Source organism: Mytilus edulis, chromosome 3 (genome assembly GCF_963676685.1).
Source record: "Mytilus edulis chromosome 3, xbMytEdul2.2, whole genome shotgun sequence".
In the NCBI taxonomy this organism is placed as follows: Eukaryota; Metazoa; Mollusca; class Bivalvia; order Mytilida; family Mytilidae; genus Mytilus; species Mytilus edulis.
Genome location: NC_092346.1, coordinates 19,159,336 through 19,176,240, shown reverse-complemented (window position 1 = coordinate 19,176,240; position 16,905 = coordinate 19,159,336). Strand labels below are relative to the sequence as shown.

General features: G+C 34.9%; 1 protein-coding gene across 2 annotated transcripts in view; it reads right to left on the bottom strand.

Moving 5' to 3' along the window:
* The window catches only part of LOC139515970 (uncharacterized), a 104,137-nt gene that overhangs the window by 47,449 nt on the left and 39,783 nt on the right, over positions 1-16,905 (bottom strand). For both annotated transcript variants that reach the window (XM_071305761.1, XM_071305764.1), the window contains 12 exons: positions 16,666-16,839; positions 16,384-16,530; positions 15,443-16,012; positions 14,878-15,221; positions 14,140-14,322; positions 13,555-13,816; positions 12,597-12,744; positions 12,108-12,356; positions 11,518-11,775; positions 11,060-11,294; positions 10,491-10,707; positions 166-10,284 (listed from right to left, as the gene is read on the bottom strand). In XM_071305761.1, coding sequence (XP_071161862.1) covers positions 166-10,284; positions 10,491-10,707; positions 11,060-11,294; positions 11,518-11,775; positions 12,108-12,356; positions 12,597-12,744; positions 13,555-13,816; positions 14,140-14,322; positions 14,878-15,221; positions 15,443-16,012; positions 16,384-16,530; positions 16,666-16,839 — 12,906 coding nt within the window. The remainder of the gene's footprint in view (positions 1-165; positions 10,285-10,490; positions 10,708-11,059; positions 11,295-11,517; positions 11,776-12,107; positions 12,357-12,596; positions 12,745-13,554; positions 13,817-14,139; positions 14,323-14,877; positions 15,222-15,442; positions 16,013-16,383; positions 16,531-16,665; positions 16,840-16,905) is intronic.

Below are 16,905 nucleotides of genomic sequence, written 5' to 3'. Positions count from 1 at the left end.
AACGTTGTTTAATATAACATTCATCGATAAGAATAAGATTCTTTATACAAGTTTTTTTTTCAACTTTATCATCAGGGGCGGTAAGGAAAGTACGATTACAGAAATTGAACAATTCAATTTGTCATTGATTAAGTTACAAGAAAGTTACTTAAAATATTTTATTACCTGTCCAATACTTGGCATTTCTAGAACAACATTGGCATCTACACCATTTTCACTTGGAGTTATATCCCCTTTAACAGATACTTTCTTTGTCTGGTCACCATCAGCATCCCAGAAGAAGGCACCAGTTACCATTTTAGATCCAAGACGGTTCTGAATTGCGTTTGTAAACATGATAGATCTGTTTGGGAAACGAAATTTCATACTAGTATCTCTGTCATCATTGCCGTGTTTACAATCATAGGTATATCCAAATACATTGGCATCATCTATGTTAACATCAAGCGAAATTAAGTTATGACTTGTTGAACGTTTTAATTCTCCTCTAAATCCGATGGTTTTTGATGGATGTACAAATCTAAGTGCTAAGTTACACTTATTATTGCTATGACTATAAAAGACTTCCATGTTCATATTGCTGTCTGTTTTGTCTGTATTCCAGTTTAAGCTGATATCACTGTTTATCTTTTCGGCTTCCATGTGACCTCCGATTCTGAAGTTCATAGGTCTAGGGTGTCTTGTTACTATGGATACTGTGTGATGCTCAATATTTGAATAAGATGTGTCAATATCTAGTAGGGGTTTCCCGTTGTATTCCAAGAAGACCGATTGCATGTAGTTACCAGTGGAATATTTATGTCCCATATTGACAGTTATAGTTTTAAGGGCTTCGAAAGGTGTAGAAATTGACATAGATGTCTTGATATGCTTTCCACTAGATATCTCCGAAACATCACATGAAGCATCAAATGAAATGGTCTTTTCTCTATTCCACGAGGTTTCAACATGTGTTTGGTATTCATTTCTGTATTTCTTGTTGACCAATGAAACACTCAATCGTTCGAAGGACTTAAACCCTGTGGTAAGAATTGCAGTGGTTTCCATGTCCAAAAGAGAATCGTAACGGATATGTACTTCGGAATTGATTGGTTTAATCAAAGGAGTTACAACTTCGACTGTGGCGCTCAAATCTTTGATATCTCCTGTACATGACAGATTGATCTCGGAAGATTCAAGTCCCTTAAATGGAGTCTTCAGCTCGATTCTAGTTGTCATTGGTCTGCTTTCTAAGTCTATTAAACCAGATAGTTTAACTGATTTCTTATTCATCTCAAAAGAAGTGTCTAAACTATAGATCATATTTTGTCTTTCTAAGTTTCCCTTAAGAGACAATGATCGAATTGATTGAAACGGAGTCCTGACATCCATGTTGATCGATCTTGGTGACAGTTTAATATCACCAGTAATTTGAATTCCAGTTGAGCATTCGTAGTTCGAAAATACAGATAAAACCTGGTCAGTCCCGTGTCTGTATACCCATCTCATCAACTCATGTCCCTTCACTGGAGTTTTTACTTCGGCTTTTATATCCATCTTTCGGAAGTTCTGGTTGAGATAATTAAGACTCATTTCGTAAACCTTTTCAGGGGAAAGTGCAACAACAGCTGATGTGCTGACAAAATTTGATTTACGAATATTCTTGATCGTAGCTGACATTGATTTAGTTGATTTGAAAGGTGTTTCTACCTTAACCGATGCCTCATAAGATGGTTGACTTTTAAATATGGTTTCTACAGAGATTTCATCGTTATCAATTTTTCCACTTATTTTAGAAGTGAAATCGCTGAAGCTTCTTCCACTTTTTAATTCTAATTCAGCTGTTTTTGTGAAACCAGCAATGTTGATATTTAAGGTTGATTTTACTTCTCCCATTTGCCTGCCTTGAATGTTGGTCAAAGTGTTCAATGAAATTTGGTTGTTACTTCCAACGGAGGCACTGAACGAGGATGAAGACTTTGTTAAACTTCCAGAGATGTCATACTTGATGTCAATGTCTTCTAAAATTGTTGTTTTCAGTTCTAGACTTCCTTGTATATTTCTTGTTGAGGAGATATGCTCAAAACTAAGGTCATACATGTTTTGACCTTCAATAGCGAAATCAGATGTGAGACGAAAGATTGAAGGATTATTGTTGAAAACTACGTTCATTGACATTTCGGTTAATCCACTGACTGGAGTTTTGATATTAATTTTTCCATTGAATGGTGAAGTCTTATCAAAAACTGCATTAAATTCTACATTGTTAGATCCAACGTTTCCATTGACTTGTGCCGTAATTGTATCCCTGTCAGTTTCGTATAAGAAATTGGCTGCAATCTTCTCGTATCCTGCAACTGGAGTCTCTAGTGTCATTTTGGCGTCAATTCCATTGTATGTAACAATTGAAAATCCCCCATTGACATTTTTAGAGTTGTATACAGCATTTAAATTCGCGACAAATTGGTTTTCTCCCATTCTTCTTGTCAGGCTGAAACTGCTGTCGTGGATGGTTTTTCCTGCGAGTTTAATCAGTAATGAACCAATTAGATTGTTACGGTTTATTTTTGCAGAAGACATTAGTTCAATGTTGTCAGTTAGTGGAGAACTGGCAGATACCTTAACCTTGTATTCATCAGAGTACTCAACAAGGAGGTCAATAGATCCTTTCTGGTTGTCGACTGATATTTCAACTGCAGAACCTAATTTGGAATCAGTCATGATCATATTGAATTTTGAAGTCATAACATGGGTCTTTTCGCCATATGATAGTTCTACATTTGAGCTAAATCTTTGAACTGTTCCTTCTAAAGATATTTTCACAAATGCATCTTTGGTGAATGGTGATTTGAAAGTCATTTGAGCGTTCTTGTTGTCTTTTAAGTCATATGAACCGTCAAACGACATTTCTTTGCCGTTGTAGGACGCAGAGATAGCAGTTGAAAGTTTCTTCATTTCACCAGTTGTTTTATGTCTTATATTTACTTCATATTGACGAGAGCCTTTATGGTCCAGCTGGAATTGGGCAGTGAAATCTTTTGGTTCTCCGTTGTATTTAACAATTGTGGTAATGTCCTCGTTCCATGGTGATTTAACAGTCATGGTTCCATCAATTCCAGATGATGTTTCAATAGAAATGTCTCCGGATACTGTTTCGTCGTTGTAACTTGCCTCAGTATTTGCCTGGATACTTGTTGGTTTCTTGATCAACTTGTAGCTTACTCTTGCGTTATGTTGCAAAGCGCCATTGTAGGTGATTTGAACGAAAGACAAACAGTTTTTCCAGTTACCGTTGCGGGCAATCTCAATGATAACGTCATCATACATTGGTGTTTTCAAGGTGATCTTTCCAACAATGTCTTTTCTAGAATCAAGAGTTACCTCAGCGGAAGCTATTTTGTCATTGTACTTCACCGAAGCCAGTGTTAAGAACTTTCTGACTGTTCCATCCAACCTAAATGAAACACTGGCATCGTGCTTCAAAGAACCACTGTATGTAATTTTAAGACAGGTTTTGAAATTTTGTATAGATCCCTCATTTGAAAAAGCTACAATGATTTCATTTGTCCATGGTGTTGTGACTGTTATTCTGCCTTCAAGAATGTTTGTGGTATCAAAACTGACGGCAGTAGAGGCCATTTTGTTGTTGTAGGTAAAAACTGATTTAGTTGTAAACTTCACCAATGTTCCATCCATATTAAAGGTAAGACTGGCATCATGCTGCAATTCTCCACTGTAAGTAACTTTGAGACAGGTTTTGAAATTGTTCATCGTGTTTTCGTGTGAGAAGGCCACAATCATATCCTCGGTAAATGGCGATTTCAATGTAATTTTCCCTTCAATATCCCTGGTAGCATCAAAACTAACATCGAAGGATACTTTTTTGCTGTTATACATTAAAGATGATTTTGTCCCAAACCGCATCATTGATCCATCGAAGTTAAATTTAAGGCTGGCATCATGTTGTAACTGTCCTTTGTATGTGACTTTGAGACAAGTTTTGAAATTCCTTAAGGATCCTTCGTTAGAAACTGCCACAATTATGTCATCTGCAATAGGAGTTTTTAATTCTAATTTACCTTCAATGTCTTTAATAGCATCAAATACAATTTCGCCTGATGTGGTTTTGCCATTGTATGTTAAAGCGCCTTTAGTGTTAAAATTCATCATTGATCCGGCATGATTGAATGTTATGAGAACATCATGTTTCATTGATCCACTGTAAGTAATTTTGGCAATGCTCCTGAATGTCAATGGTGTTCCATTATGGGAGAAAGTAACAATTATGTCATCCGTCATAGGTGACTTCAATGTCACTGTTCCTGTTATGTCACTAGTAGCATCAAAGGAAATGTCTGCAGATACTCTCTTGCCATTGTAACTAATCTGACTATTAGTAGAGAACTTCTTAAATGACCCATCGTGGTTAAATGATGCCCGAATATCATGGGATATCTTTCCGTATGACATCGAAGCAGCTGATGTAAAAGCAGTTGGTATCTGACCTTGGTGGTTGAAGGATAGGAGGATATCGGATGAAAATGGTGTTTTCAATGATAATTGTCCATTTAGTCTTCTCAGTGACTGGAATTGGATTTCTGCCATTATTTTCTGGTTATTGTAATTAGCCTCTCCTGCAGATTTGAAGTTTCCCATTCCACCTTCAAAGTCAACCTTTCCTGAAACTGATTTTCCATTGTAGGTTACTTGTGCATTTGTCTTCAGAGATTTTCTTTCCTTGACGACAGAGAAGGTGACTTCTAATTCGTGTTGTTTAGCTCCACTGTATGTTAACTGAGAAAGTGATCGGAAGTCTTTGAAATCGTAGTTAGAAGATGTAGCAAAGATCACATCATTTGAAAATGGAGTTTTGAGGGTGGTGTCAATTTGTACTCCATTGGTTAAATCAGTTGTTATTTGTCCACTAATTTTATCATATCCATATGATACATCAAAAGAAGATTTGAAACTGTTCAATGCACCATCATGGTTCATTCGGATGACAAAGTCTTTAGTAAATGGAGTTTTCATAGACCCTCTAATGTCAAGACGATCATTCACAATGACTGTCAGATCAGCTTCAGCCATTTTTTCGTTAACTGTCACTTCGCTGTGGCTGTCAAAGTTTTTAGCGGTGCCAGAAAATCTAATGGATACATCAGCATTTCGTAGTTCAGCAAACGGTGTTCGGAGTGTGACAGATGCCTTTGTTACGTCATCAGATGAAATAGTTATGTCAGTCGTAATCTTCTGTTCGTTGATTCCAGCTTCAATTTTACCGTTCATTTTATTCATCGGTCCAGTTTTAGAATATACCATATACATCGTCTTTGCAGAATCAAATGGAGTTGAAATAGAAATTCTTCCTGAGACATCCGATTTGGTTTCCATTTGTGTCTCAACAATGATCTTGTCTTTCCCAAGTGATGCCTGTATGGTTGCTTTATTGTTGAATATAACTCCCTCGTATTCAAAAGTTGCTGCCATTTTTGGTACCTGCAATGCTTTGATGGAGACAGTTCCAAATGTTTGTCCTCTCTGACTGAACAAAGCATCAAAATCTAAAATGGTCTGTTTACCATATGCAATGTTTGAAGATGATTTCATTTTTCCCTCAGTGTTATGCATAATTGTAGCTTTTACAGTTTCTGTATAGGGTGTCTGCAATGTCAATTGTCCTTCTACACCACTGAGTGAGTTAAATGAGACATCAGCGACACTCTTCTTCTTGTTGAAAAGAATATTTGCTCGTGAACGGAAATTGTTTAAGCTTCCACTATGAGTAAAGGAAAGATCGGTTTCTTGATAGCCGACAATGGGTGTTGATATTTTCATCTCTGCTGATAGTTGACCTACAGTCTTCAAATTGATCTGAGCCGAGTACTTATCTTTGTTTGCTGCGAAATCCATCTTTGTACTGAATTCTGATAATGAACCAGTGTGTGAGAAGGAACCTGCCATCTTTTCATATTTCTTGAATGGAGTCTTTATGGAAATATCAACACTTCTTGTTGGTTTGTTTATTAAGATATCTGCAGATATTGTATCTTTCTTGAAGTATGTTATTTCAGCATGAGACTTTATCTTGCTGTCTGATTTTTGATGTGACAAAGATGCCTTGACATTTCTGTATCCAACAAAAGGTGTCTGTGCGGCCAACAGAATATCAATGGATGGATTAATTGCAAATCGTATGTCTGCAGCGACCATGTCTTGTTTACCTCGACCTATCTCGGCATGGCATTTAAAATTAGAAAGTGTTCCTTCGTGCGATACAGCAGCATTCATTTTCTTCCAACCGGCAACTGGAGTTTCTACACTTGCTTCCCAGTTGAATTTAGACCCTATGGATGTTTTCATGTTGGCTTTAACAACGTTTTTTCCTTTTTTAATATTGGCATCACACTTGAAGCTCTTCCATGTTCCTTCGTGTTTCACGTTGGCAATGACTTTCTTATATCCTTTAAAAGGAGAAACAAACATAAATGTAGCTTTCATTACTTTAGCCAGACGGAAATTAAAGTCGGTACTGATTTTCTGTTTCTTGCTGTAGATTAGGTTCATCTTGTTTCTGAAGCTTTTCAGATTTCCCTTGTGAATAAGAGTCATGGTAATATCCTCAAACATTGGTGCAGACAATTTCACGGATCCCTTGGTACGTTTTCCAGAAATAAGTGCTACATCGGCAGAGGCTGGAGTCATTTTACCGTAAGCATATTGAACATGAGATTTAAGATTCCTCAAGGACCCTGTATGATGGAAAGATGCTTTAAAGTCATCCATGAACGCTGATTTGACTGTAAAAGATCCTTGCATTTTAGCCAGATTTTTAAAGATTACTTCGATTTGATGTGGTTCGCCCTTCTTGTATTGTGCTTTGACGAGAGAATTGAATTGTTTCATGCTTCCTTTATGGTTTATCTCCAAAGATATTTTGTCCATAGATGGACACTTGTATGACACAGATGACTTAAAGTTAGCTTTATTATTAAATGCTATATCCAATATGTGTTTCTGGTTGCCCTGGTACTGTAGTTCACCGTGTGTCTCCATTGACGGATATTTTCCTTGATGATAGACTGACAGACTTACTGGTTTGCTGTATGGACTTTTGACGGTGATGGAAGCGTCTTTCCTTTCGGCGTTTTTAACGGAAGTGTCTATAGAATATATATTTCCTTTAGGATATTCGATTCCTACAGAAGATGAAATGCCTTTGTCGTCATTTGTGTGTTTTATTGAAGCAGATGCATGTTGAAATTTGGCGAATGGAGTCTGAATTTCAAAAGTTGCATCAATGTTATCCAAATCCATTGTGTGACTTGATTTGACAATGATATATTTAGCTGGAAGGTATTCTATATTAGCAACTGTTCTTGTGGATCCGCTACTTCTTTGACTAGAGACGGTTATCTGACTATATGGAATGGCCTCGAATGGGGTTTCAATGCGGAAGTTACCATCGAATCCACCATTTGTATTTACGGCACTGGATATTAAGAACTTCTTTGTGATTGGTTCTGCTTCAATGCTGCTTAAAAGAGAGAAAGATCGTAAGTTTCCTTTAGCTTCTATTACAGAGTTAATTGTTTTCATGGATTCGTATGGTGTAGCAAGAGCTGTTGTGAACACAAAGGCATCATTCCAACGGAATCGGTTTTCCAATGATATTTCTTTTCCGTTATCGTATCTCAGCGAGCCCGACGTCACAATTACTTCAGCTTGATTCTTCTGCTTAATATCAACAATAATATCCTTTGTAAAGGGTGTTGATGTCTTCAAGAAACCGGTTGGGTATCCAGACGTCATGTCGACCATACCATTAACGCTTATTCTTTTCTTATCCATTTTCAGACTGACTGACCCCTCTTTCTTGATACCAGATTTATAGTTGATGTCAGCGACGTATTTTGTTCCTTTAGGACAGGTGTAGGTCATCTCAGAATTTAGGGCGTTGTTTCGAGTTACATGTTTAACTGATGCTGACATTGTTTGCATATCATGGAAGGGAGTTTTTATGTCTAAGCTGCCTTCAACGTGATCTTTCTGCACCATGTAGCTTGATTTCATGATTATTTCTCGTCTTGGGAGATATTCAATAACTAGATCTGATGATGTCATTCTAGAAGTGGGTTTAGAAACCAAACTTATTTGACTGTATGGTATTTGTTGGAATGGAGTTTCCAAACGAATTTTTCCATTGAGCCCATTGACAGAGTTCCATTCTGATGTCATCTGGATTGGTCTAAACGTAGGTTCAATTTCTAAACTTGCGACTGTTTTGAAAGCAGTTATACCTCCATCAAACTTGAGTAATGTTTCAAATTTCCTGACTGACTCTATTGGTGTTACAACTGATATCTTGACAATTTTTGTGTTGTCCCATCTGAATCTGTTTTCCATGGCAATAATTTCAGTTTTTCCATACTCAATAGACGATGAAATGATCTGTTCCCCATCAATTGCTCGATCAATACTTAGTACAATAGGTTTGGTAAATGGTGACCTAAATTTAAGTTTACCGTTTTGGCTGTTCTGCTGACGATCAAAGGTTGCACTTGCATCGATTTCATTATCATTCAACTTCATATTAATTTGTCCTGACATTGGAAAACGGGCATATTCAGATATAATTGAAGTTTCAAAAGCGATATCAGACATTTTGAAAGACTGTTTTGACATCACCTTGCCAGCTTCTCTCTTGTAGTCTACATGACCAGACATCATAACGTTACTATTAATAGATACGGTTGCTGAACTGTCTATCAATGATGGTCTGTGTTGATGGTCAACACGCAGAAGGATATCGTCTATAAGTGGAGATTTAATCTTCAGGTTAAATGATACTCCCCCTTCACTCAATGTTATGGCTTGTCTTCCATTTACGTCCAATTCATAGGATCTACCATTAACATTTGACCGCATTTTAGAAATGAGTTCATTGCTGGTAATGCTGTGATCCCAATTTGCATCATATTTGTTGTTTGGTAGATTAAAGACAATTTTTCCTTTATTCTTCAGTCCTCCTTTTGTAAATCTGTGATTCATTTGACCTTCATACTGATATACTTTGCCATTGTGCTCCATTGCTAAAGCGTTCTGGTATTTGTTGTCTGTAGTTTTATGGTGGAAGCTTACAGAAGCTGTTCTCAAGCTGGATAATGACGATTTTACACTAATTACACCGTTTACATCCTGGTCTTCGTTACTGTAGTTAATATCAACTTTTACTTTCTCGTTGTTGAGTTCAGTTTTCAGCATACCTTTTACCATTCCGTTGTATTCATGGTCCACTTCTACTGAGGACATTTGGAAGCCCTTGAATGGAGTTTTAACTGTAACAATTCCATGAAATTTATTGGTATTGAATGGTTTGTCCAAATTTACTAAAATTCCAATTTTGTTTGATTTCTGCCATGTGACATCCATTGAGTTCTGATATTGTTTGGTAGTTGACATCAAATCATAATTCATTTGTACTAATCCAGTGACCGGTGTCTGCATTCTAAGGGTTCCAGCATTTCCTTCATCTTTGTTTTTTAGATTAAGATCTAAAGCTATTTCCTCTTTCCCTCCCACAAAGATATCAAAATGGCCCTGGGTATTTATATCAACTATATGATTATAACTCGATAAGACACTAGTAAATGGGTTGACATGTTCTAGTCTAGCGTTTACATCCATGGAGTTTTTGTATGTCAAATCTCCTACAAACTTTATTCTTTTTGATTCATCTTTATCAGCATCCCATTTAACATCAAATGCTCCGGTATACTGAGGATTGTTATTCATTGCTTCAATTTCAGCTGTCACGCGTCTGCTGTTAACCTTCACATCACCAGACATCTTGATCAAGGTCTTTGGTTTGTATTGAGAAGTAAATGCCAAAATATATGATTTTCCAATCTGTGCTCCTACTTTGAAATCCCTAGGGCTCCTGTTTAGCTGACCAGCAATGGTAAAAGGTTTTCTTTCTGGTAGTGTTACATCATTGGATATTTCGAATTCAATATTTGACATGCTCTTGATGGCAGATTTTATCGTTGTTCTTTGTTTACCGATAGTGGCAGCGAAGTCGTTGGTATATTTTTGGTTGTTCTGTTGGATGAAGACATTTGACATGGAAAGGGATTTCTCATTCAATGAAAGTGAAATTCCACCAGAAACAGATGTCAATTTCTTTGATTTGTTTTTCAGGAAGACTGATGTGCTCAAGGTGTGTTTCTTACCAACTGACACCGAAATGCTGGTATCCAGTGCCTTTTTGGTATGAATGTGACGTCCCTTTATCTTCAGGTCTGTTGCCTAGAAAACAAAATATTTGGTACCATATAGACATCGTTCTTCAAAACAAAATCAGATTACATATAAACTTTCTATTTTATTCTTTAATGTAGACTTACTTAAAGGCTTCATTGATCGAATATTTTTTGTGACGTTTAAGACAATAATATTCTGTATTTTCAACATAGAATATCAGCCGTACATTGCAAAGTGTTGTTATAACTTACTGATTCAGGGTGTTGCAGTTGTGCGCTGACTCTGACATCGCTTGCTCGCCATGCTAACGTGTGTTTTACTGTTGATGAAAAGCTAATCTGTTTGTTCATATCTTTCTTATTGGCACCATACTTGACATTGAAGTTGCTAGTGGTCAGTTTAGCGTTGGTAAAAAAATTCATTCCAAGGTTAAGGTTCAAATGTGACATTTTCTTCAAAGTCAAAACACTGTAAAGAAATACAAAGAGACTCTTAAATATATGTACATTGTTTGATACTATTACAAAATTGTCTAATCAATTAAAGCGATGGCTAAATATTTCAACAATGATATTGTAAATAAACTCATCATAGATACCAGGACTAAATTTAGTATATACGACAGACGCGCTTTACGTCTACAAAAGACTCATCAGTGACGCTCGAATCCAAAAAAGTTAAAAAGGCCAAATAAAGTACGAAGTGGAAGAGCATTGAGGACCAAAATTCCTAAAAGATTTGCCATGTTTTTAGGCTACTTATGTTTATTTTCTGACTATGTTTGACTTATGGATACTCTAGTAAATAAAATAACACTGACCCATTGCCTTTGATTGATGTAGCTTTCTTTGTTGATTTCATGACAATCTTGCTGTTCATGGTAACCTTATCACGGGCAACACGTGGTATGATATAATCAAACGTGGTTCTGGTTATAATAGATGTAGGTCGAATCATAATGTTAGATCTGCCTTTAGTAGTCAGAATTGGAGATTGGATGTTCATTTTTGTCTGATAACGGGCTTGCTTTGCGTTTCCTGTATCTCTTAATTGAACTGAAAACAAAAATCATATTTAAAAATGACATCAACAAAAGTGGAAAGTTTGGCCCTAATTATAAACAACCAAATGTCACCAAAACAAATTCTATTATCTGTTTTAAATTAAGTTGAATACCAACAAGTTTATTCATCCTTTAAATCTAAATACATTTTGTAATATACTCTTAAACAAAGAGAGATAAATGGAATATATATAGAAAAGAATAATTCTACTTACCAAAATATTTCATTGGAGAACGTGTCAATCCGGTAACAGTCAGGTCAACCTTTGCAGCTTTTTTATATTTAATTTCCACTGAACCGCCAAGACCCATCAACAGTTTTGCTGGGGTTTTAACTGAGATAAATGGACTATATCTCAAAGATTTTTTAGTTACTAGTGTCTGCATTCTGGTCTCGAAACTATATTCTTCTTTTTTGTCCATTGTAAAACTGCCCTTGATGGATTTTATAACCTTCTTGTTTAGCATGTTCACTACAAATAAAACAGCAAAATCCATATAGTTAAACTTCCCTTTTTTTTTATAGAATTAAGTATAGCACTGAAATTAAAAATATGTATACGTAAATTATGAAGAAAATAAACAAAAATGAAACTGTGCCCATAATAGATTTTGTATACATCAAAGCATTTAGTTGCTGGTTTTTTTTTGCATTTAAAGTATATCGAACCATTGAATTTCATAAAAGAGATGTAAAACTGTAAATCTGGCATGCTGATTCTTTTTGATTTATTGTTTATTTATTTTGGTATTCTTTGCAAGGGGATGTGACTTTAACTTCTATGACTATTGATGTTTAACTCACATCTCATGTTGATTGGTTCTTTTGAAACTCCACGAATGGTAAATGCAGAATCCAAAGTTGTTCCCGCCAAATATTCAATAGTTCCATCAAGTTTGATGTTATCCTTCTTTGGTATGACTATTTCTACAGATGGTGTATATATCATTTTAGAAGACTTCTTCTTACTAGCTAAAGCTGCATTGACTGAGTATTCTGATTGGTCAATAAGTAATTTACCATGTAATTGTCTTTGTTTGGTATCGACAGCTCCTATAAAATAGATTACTTTTTTGTAAAAAGTATCAACAAAAATATTTATCTCTTAAATAAATAAAAAAGGAAGAAGTCCATAATACCTGATAAATATAATGTTATTTAAGATTTAAAACTTTAAAATCATGACTTGATACTAAATTAAATTTTACTGTGAAAATTGATAGCATTGTCAATAACAAATAACATTGAAGGTATTGACATAAAATACATAATTCCTTATATATTAAAAGTTACCATTGAAGGTGGCCTTTTTCCATGGTGACAACATCATCATTTCTATATCATGCTTCTTCATATTCAGATTGAAACCGAGTCTCATTTCTCTATCAACCTTTGACCCTGGTGTGTTAAATCCTACATTGGCAATCACTACATATTTTGTCTAAAATAAATTATAAAAATAAAACCATTATACCTCACGTCAGAAAAAAAAGAAATAATGATATTTATCTTACCTCCTATACATTTCCAGGAATATGATTGGTTAAAAGGGTCCGCGTGCAAACCGTGTATATTTGATATTAGGTTAGTAGGGAGGCGGGGTTTATCTCATACACGGTTAGTAGTGGAGTTACGTCCCTTTATATTCCTTATTAGGTAAGAAGGGGGCGGGGCTTATTTAATACATGGTTAGTAATGGTGTTATGTCCCTTTGTAAAAACAAAACGGTACTGAGAAAAAATCTTAAAAGTTCCAACAGACGAAGAAATTGATGATTCAGATTGAAACAAATTCATAAAACACATTTAAACCTTACAAGTCGTTATTGTTGGCATCTGTTTTTGTAGGATTAATGGAAGTATTTTCTTAGCGCTAACAGTATTGAAGACTTGCTCGTTTTGAGAATCACTAGTCTTAATTTCACTCGTTAAGATAGTCGGTAAGATAAATTCGTTACATAGTGTGCTAGTGACGTAATACGGTATATAAGGGGTCAGTAAATTCCATATGGGGATTCGAGCTTAGCTCTCACCTCATATGGAATTTACTGACCCCATATATACCGTATTAGGTCACTAGCACACTATGTAACTAATAATATATTTATATTCCTGTTATGATATATATGAGTGGTTGCAGTATTATTACCTAATTGAAAAATAAGATTAACATTCAGTGATCAAAAATAAATTCATAATTTTTAAACATTAGTCTTATGCAAAAAAGTAAGCTGTAAATAAAAGGTAATTACCTTTCCAAATTTATACTCCATTTTGTAACTAGTATGGCTGTCTCTCTTGTAGAGTGTAACACCAGCTGTCAATGGTCCAGTTAGAGGGAAATATGGAGAATCAGCCTTTAAAGAAGCATTAGGATAGGAAATTTCGCCACAGAGTTCAAGTCCAGTCACGTGGGAAAGGTCATCTCCTGTGCATAGTTTCTTTGTTTGTCTGTTTTGTGTTATCATCTTTTGTTCACGGGTCTCATCACGATGAACAGTAAAGAATGAAGTTCTGCAAAAAGAGATAGCCATTACCATACTATAAAGTATGCAAGGTTTATATGGATAAGAGACTGCATTCCCTTTTCTTCCTTTTAGATTAATAAAAAAATGTAACAGATAGAAAAGAACAGAACAGTCAATTATTCTAAAAAAAAAACATGCTGTTGATATGGAAAGAGGTAAATTAAGGTTGTCATTCGAGTGAATTATATCAAGATAACTTCATAAACAGCACGGAAACTATACCATTTAAAAAACCCAGCCTGGTTATATTAAGAGTAAAAGATATTTTTTATGACCTAAATAATTTATCATGAAATTTTTCATACTTACTTTGCTTCAAATATTTCTGTCTTTGCATCTGGTGTCTTCCATTCGGCACTAAAGAGTTGTCCACCTTTAATTTCCAGATGACCTTCAACAGCAGAGGCAGAGTTCACTGAGGATACCATTTTCATTCCAGCTTTAGTTACGAAGGCATCAACACTCATTAGACTTGTCACTTCCAAAGCAGCACTGAATTAAAAAGATATTTAGATTGATTAAGATACAAATTTACCTAGAAAATATGCATTTCTTAATTATGCGTACGGATATATATCTTTTCAGATCTACATTCTTTCGCAACTGTGATATACTGGTTGTTGTTTTTTTCGTGCGTAAAAACATGCATAGTCTTTTTTTTTTTTTGTCTAGAAAAAAATTAACACCAGACTTGTTTGATTATATGTATTCACTGTTTAAAGCATTTATTATTACTTTATAGTTTGAAAAATTTGTTGGTTGATATATTTTTTGATTTCTTTGATCATGTTGATATCATCAACCACGGGATATTTATTGCGCAAAATTATGACAAAGTTTGTGTTTGAATGAATAGCGGAGACAATCATAAAACTCCATTCAAACTATTGTTGTTGACTGATATGTCCTTATTTGGTTAATGACTTTCCTGATGTTTCAGTTTGTATTTCAAGCTGACATTTGGCTTTGGTTTTTTTTTTTATTTTTGCGTCTTTTGTTTTGGTTGATCTTAATACTAAAATTGTGTATCTGAGTATTTAATATTACCTTGGTCGAATTTTTCCATCGATGGAAACTGTCATGGGATTTGACTGAATTTGTCTAAGGTCCATTTTACCGGAAGCTTGAAGGTCAATTGTAGCACTTCCGTCTAAACTTATGTTAAGTGGGAAACCAGCCATTGTTGGAATTATGAGACTGGTATCTAGAAACATGAAGCTCTGTGTGAAAGAATAGTCTTGCTCTTTAGCCAGATTGATGACAAAATCCAGAATGTTGAAGTTTTGTCCTTCAATCAGACTTTTGATATCGTCGGTGTTGATGTACTGTAGTTCATTGCCAAATATTCTCAAATACATGCTCCCTTTGAACTCTTCCATTGTTGATCCAAACTAAAAAACGGCAAAAATTCAAAATTTATTATTGAAGTTTCTGTATTAGTTAAATATTCTTGAACTTATAAGATGAAAAGGACGAAAAGTGGTTATTTCATATAAGTATTGGTTTTTGAATAAAACGGTATAACAAACAAAATATGAATAAAGGCAAATGTGAATGGATTTCAAATACAATGTGAAAAGAACGGATAACTTCTGTTAATCTATTTGCTCACCTCCTCATTCAGTTTATCCATTGCTTTGTTGCTAATTCCTTTCACTGATTGTTTGACAACATCCTTTGACTTGCCAAAATATCCTTCGGGTCCAAAGTATGATTCTAGGAAATACTCTAGTCCCTCTACTCGTCCTCCGAACTCAAACAGGTTAACAGAGTGACCAAAAAGGTCAACGGTGAGGTTTGTCATGGCTGATCTTGGAAGGAAAGACTTAGAAGACCAAATGAGATTGCTGTCAATTGCTGCACCTGTGTTCAACTTTTCTAGGAAAAATGAAGCTTCATAGTTTCTGGAATACTTCATTTTTTCTAAGTTGAATTCTTTCTTCAGTATGTCATTAGATAAAATAGATTTTATGCTTTGTTTCAGTGGACTTGATGTTTCCATTAGATTTGTAAGGTGAGTCCAGACGAAGGAGCCTACTTGATTTACTTCTTCTGATTCCAGTGTTGTCTGTATTCTGTTGAGGATAGACTTTGAGGGACATGTCATCAATCCTAGATAAGCAGCAATTCTTATTTCGGAATCCTCATCGCGATTTGAGTAAATTGTCATCAACTCGTTTCTCTGAAAGAAAAACAAATCCTATTTTGAAGATATATTTCTTGCATGTAAGTATGTTATTTTGCAGTAATAATACATTCGATATCTTAAAAACACTATATTTTTTTTATAGTTTTTTTTCATTTTCTACCCCTAAATTAAAAGATAAATCAATTATGATATTTAATGACAGTAACATCAAAATAAAATGTTTGCACAACAGTAATCAGACGGTATGATTGTATTTATATATTGATACAATAAAGACAATTTTGATAAAAATTTAAAAAAAAATACAATGTCGGCAATTTAACAAGTCAAATTATAGATTCGTTTATCATAGAGTATAGAATGTTAGATAATGAATAAGAAATAATAAATAAGTTTTTAATTACGTTTGCATCACATGCCATTCGGCGGAAAGCTTGAGTTGCAGCAAGGCGAACCTCTGTCGGATTTTCTTTTCTTGTCAAACAGCTATTGACCATTGTGATACTGCTAGAGAAACCAGCATTTCCAAAGGCACGTAAGGCACGGATTATCTAAAACGAAACATAAAAGATAAGTGAATTATCCTATATTGAAAATACTGTTGTCTAATATGACAAATTTTATTTAAAAGTAAATTTTCCGAAGATCAATGAACATGTTTTTAAAAAATGAATGAAACTGCTTACGTTGTTAACATTGTTCTTGTCTGCATAGCATCCAACACCAATCTTGTCTTCTAAGCTGGCAACAAGGTTTACCATATCAATGTCGTTAGCACAGGAAGATGATTTACAGTAGGTGTACACAAGTGATGAAACTGCAAGCATGGCTTGTCCGTTCTTTGTGTTAGTCAACAAAGGCTAAAACGAGAGACATGAACACAATACATTATGATGAAACGTATCTACATACACTTACATATTTGA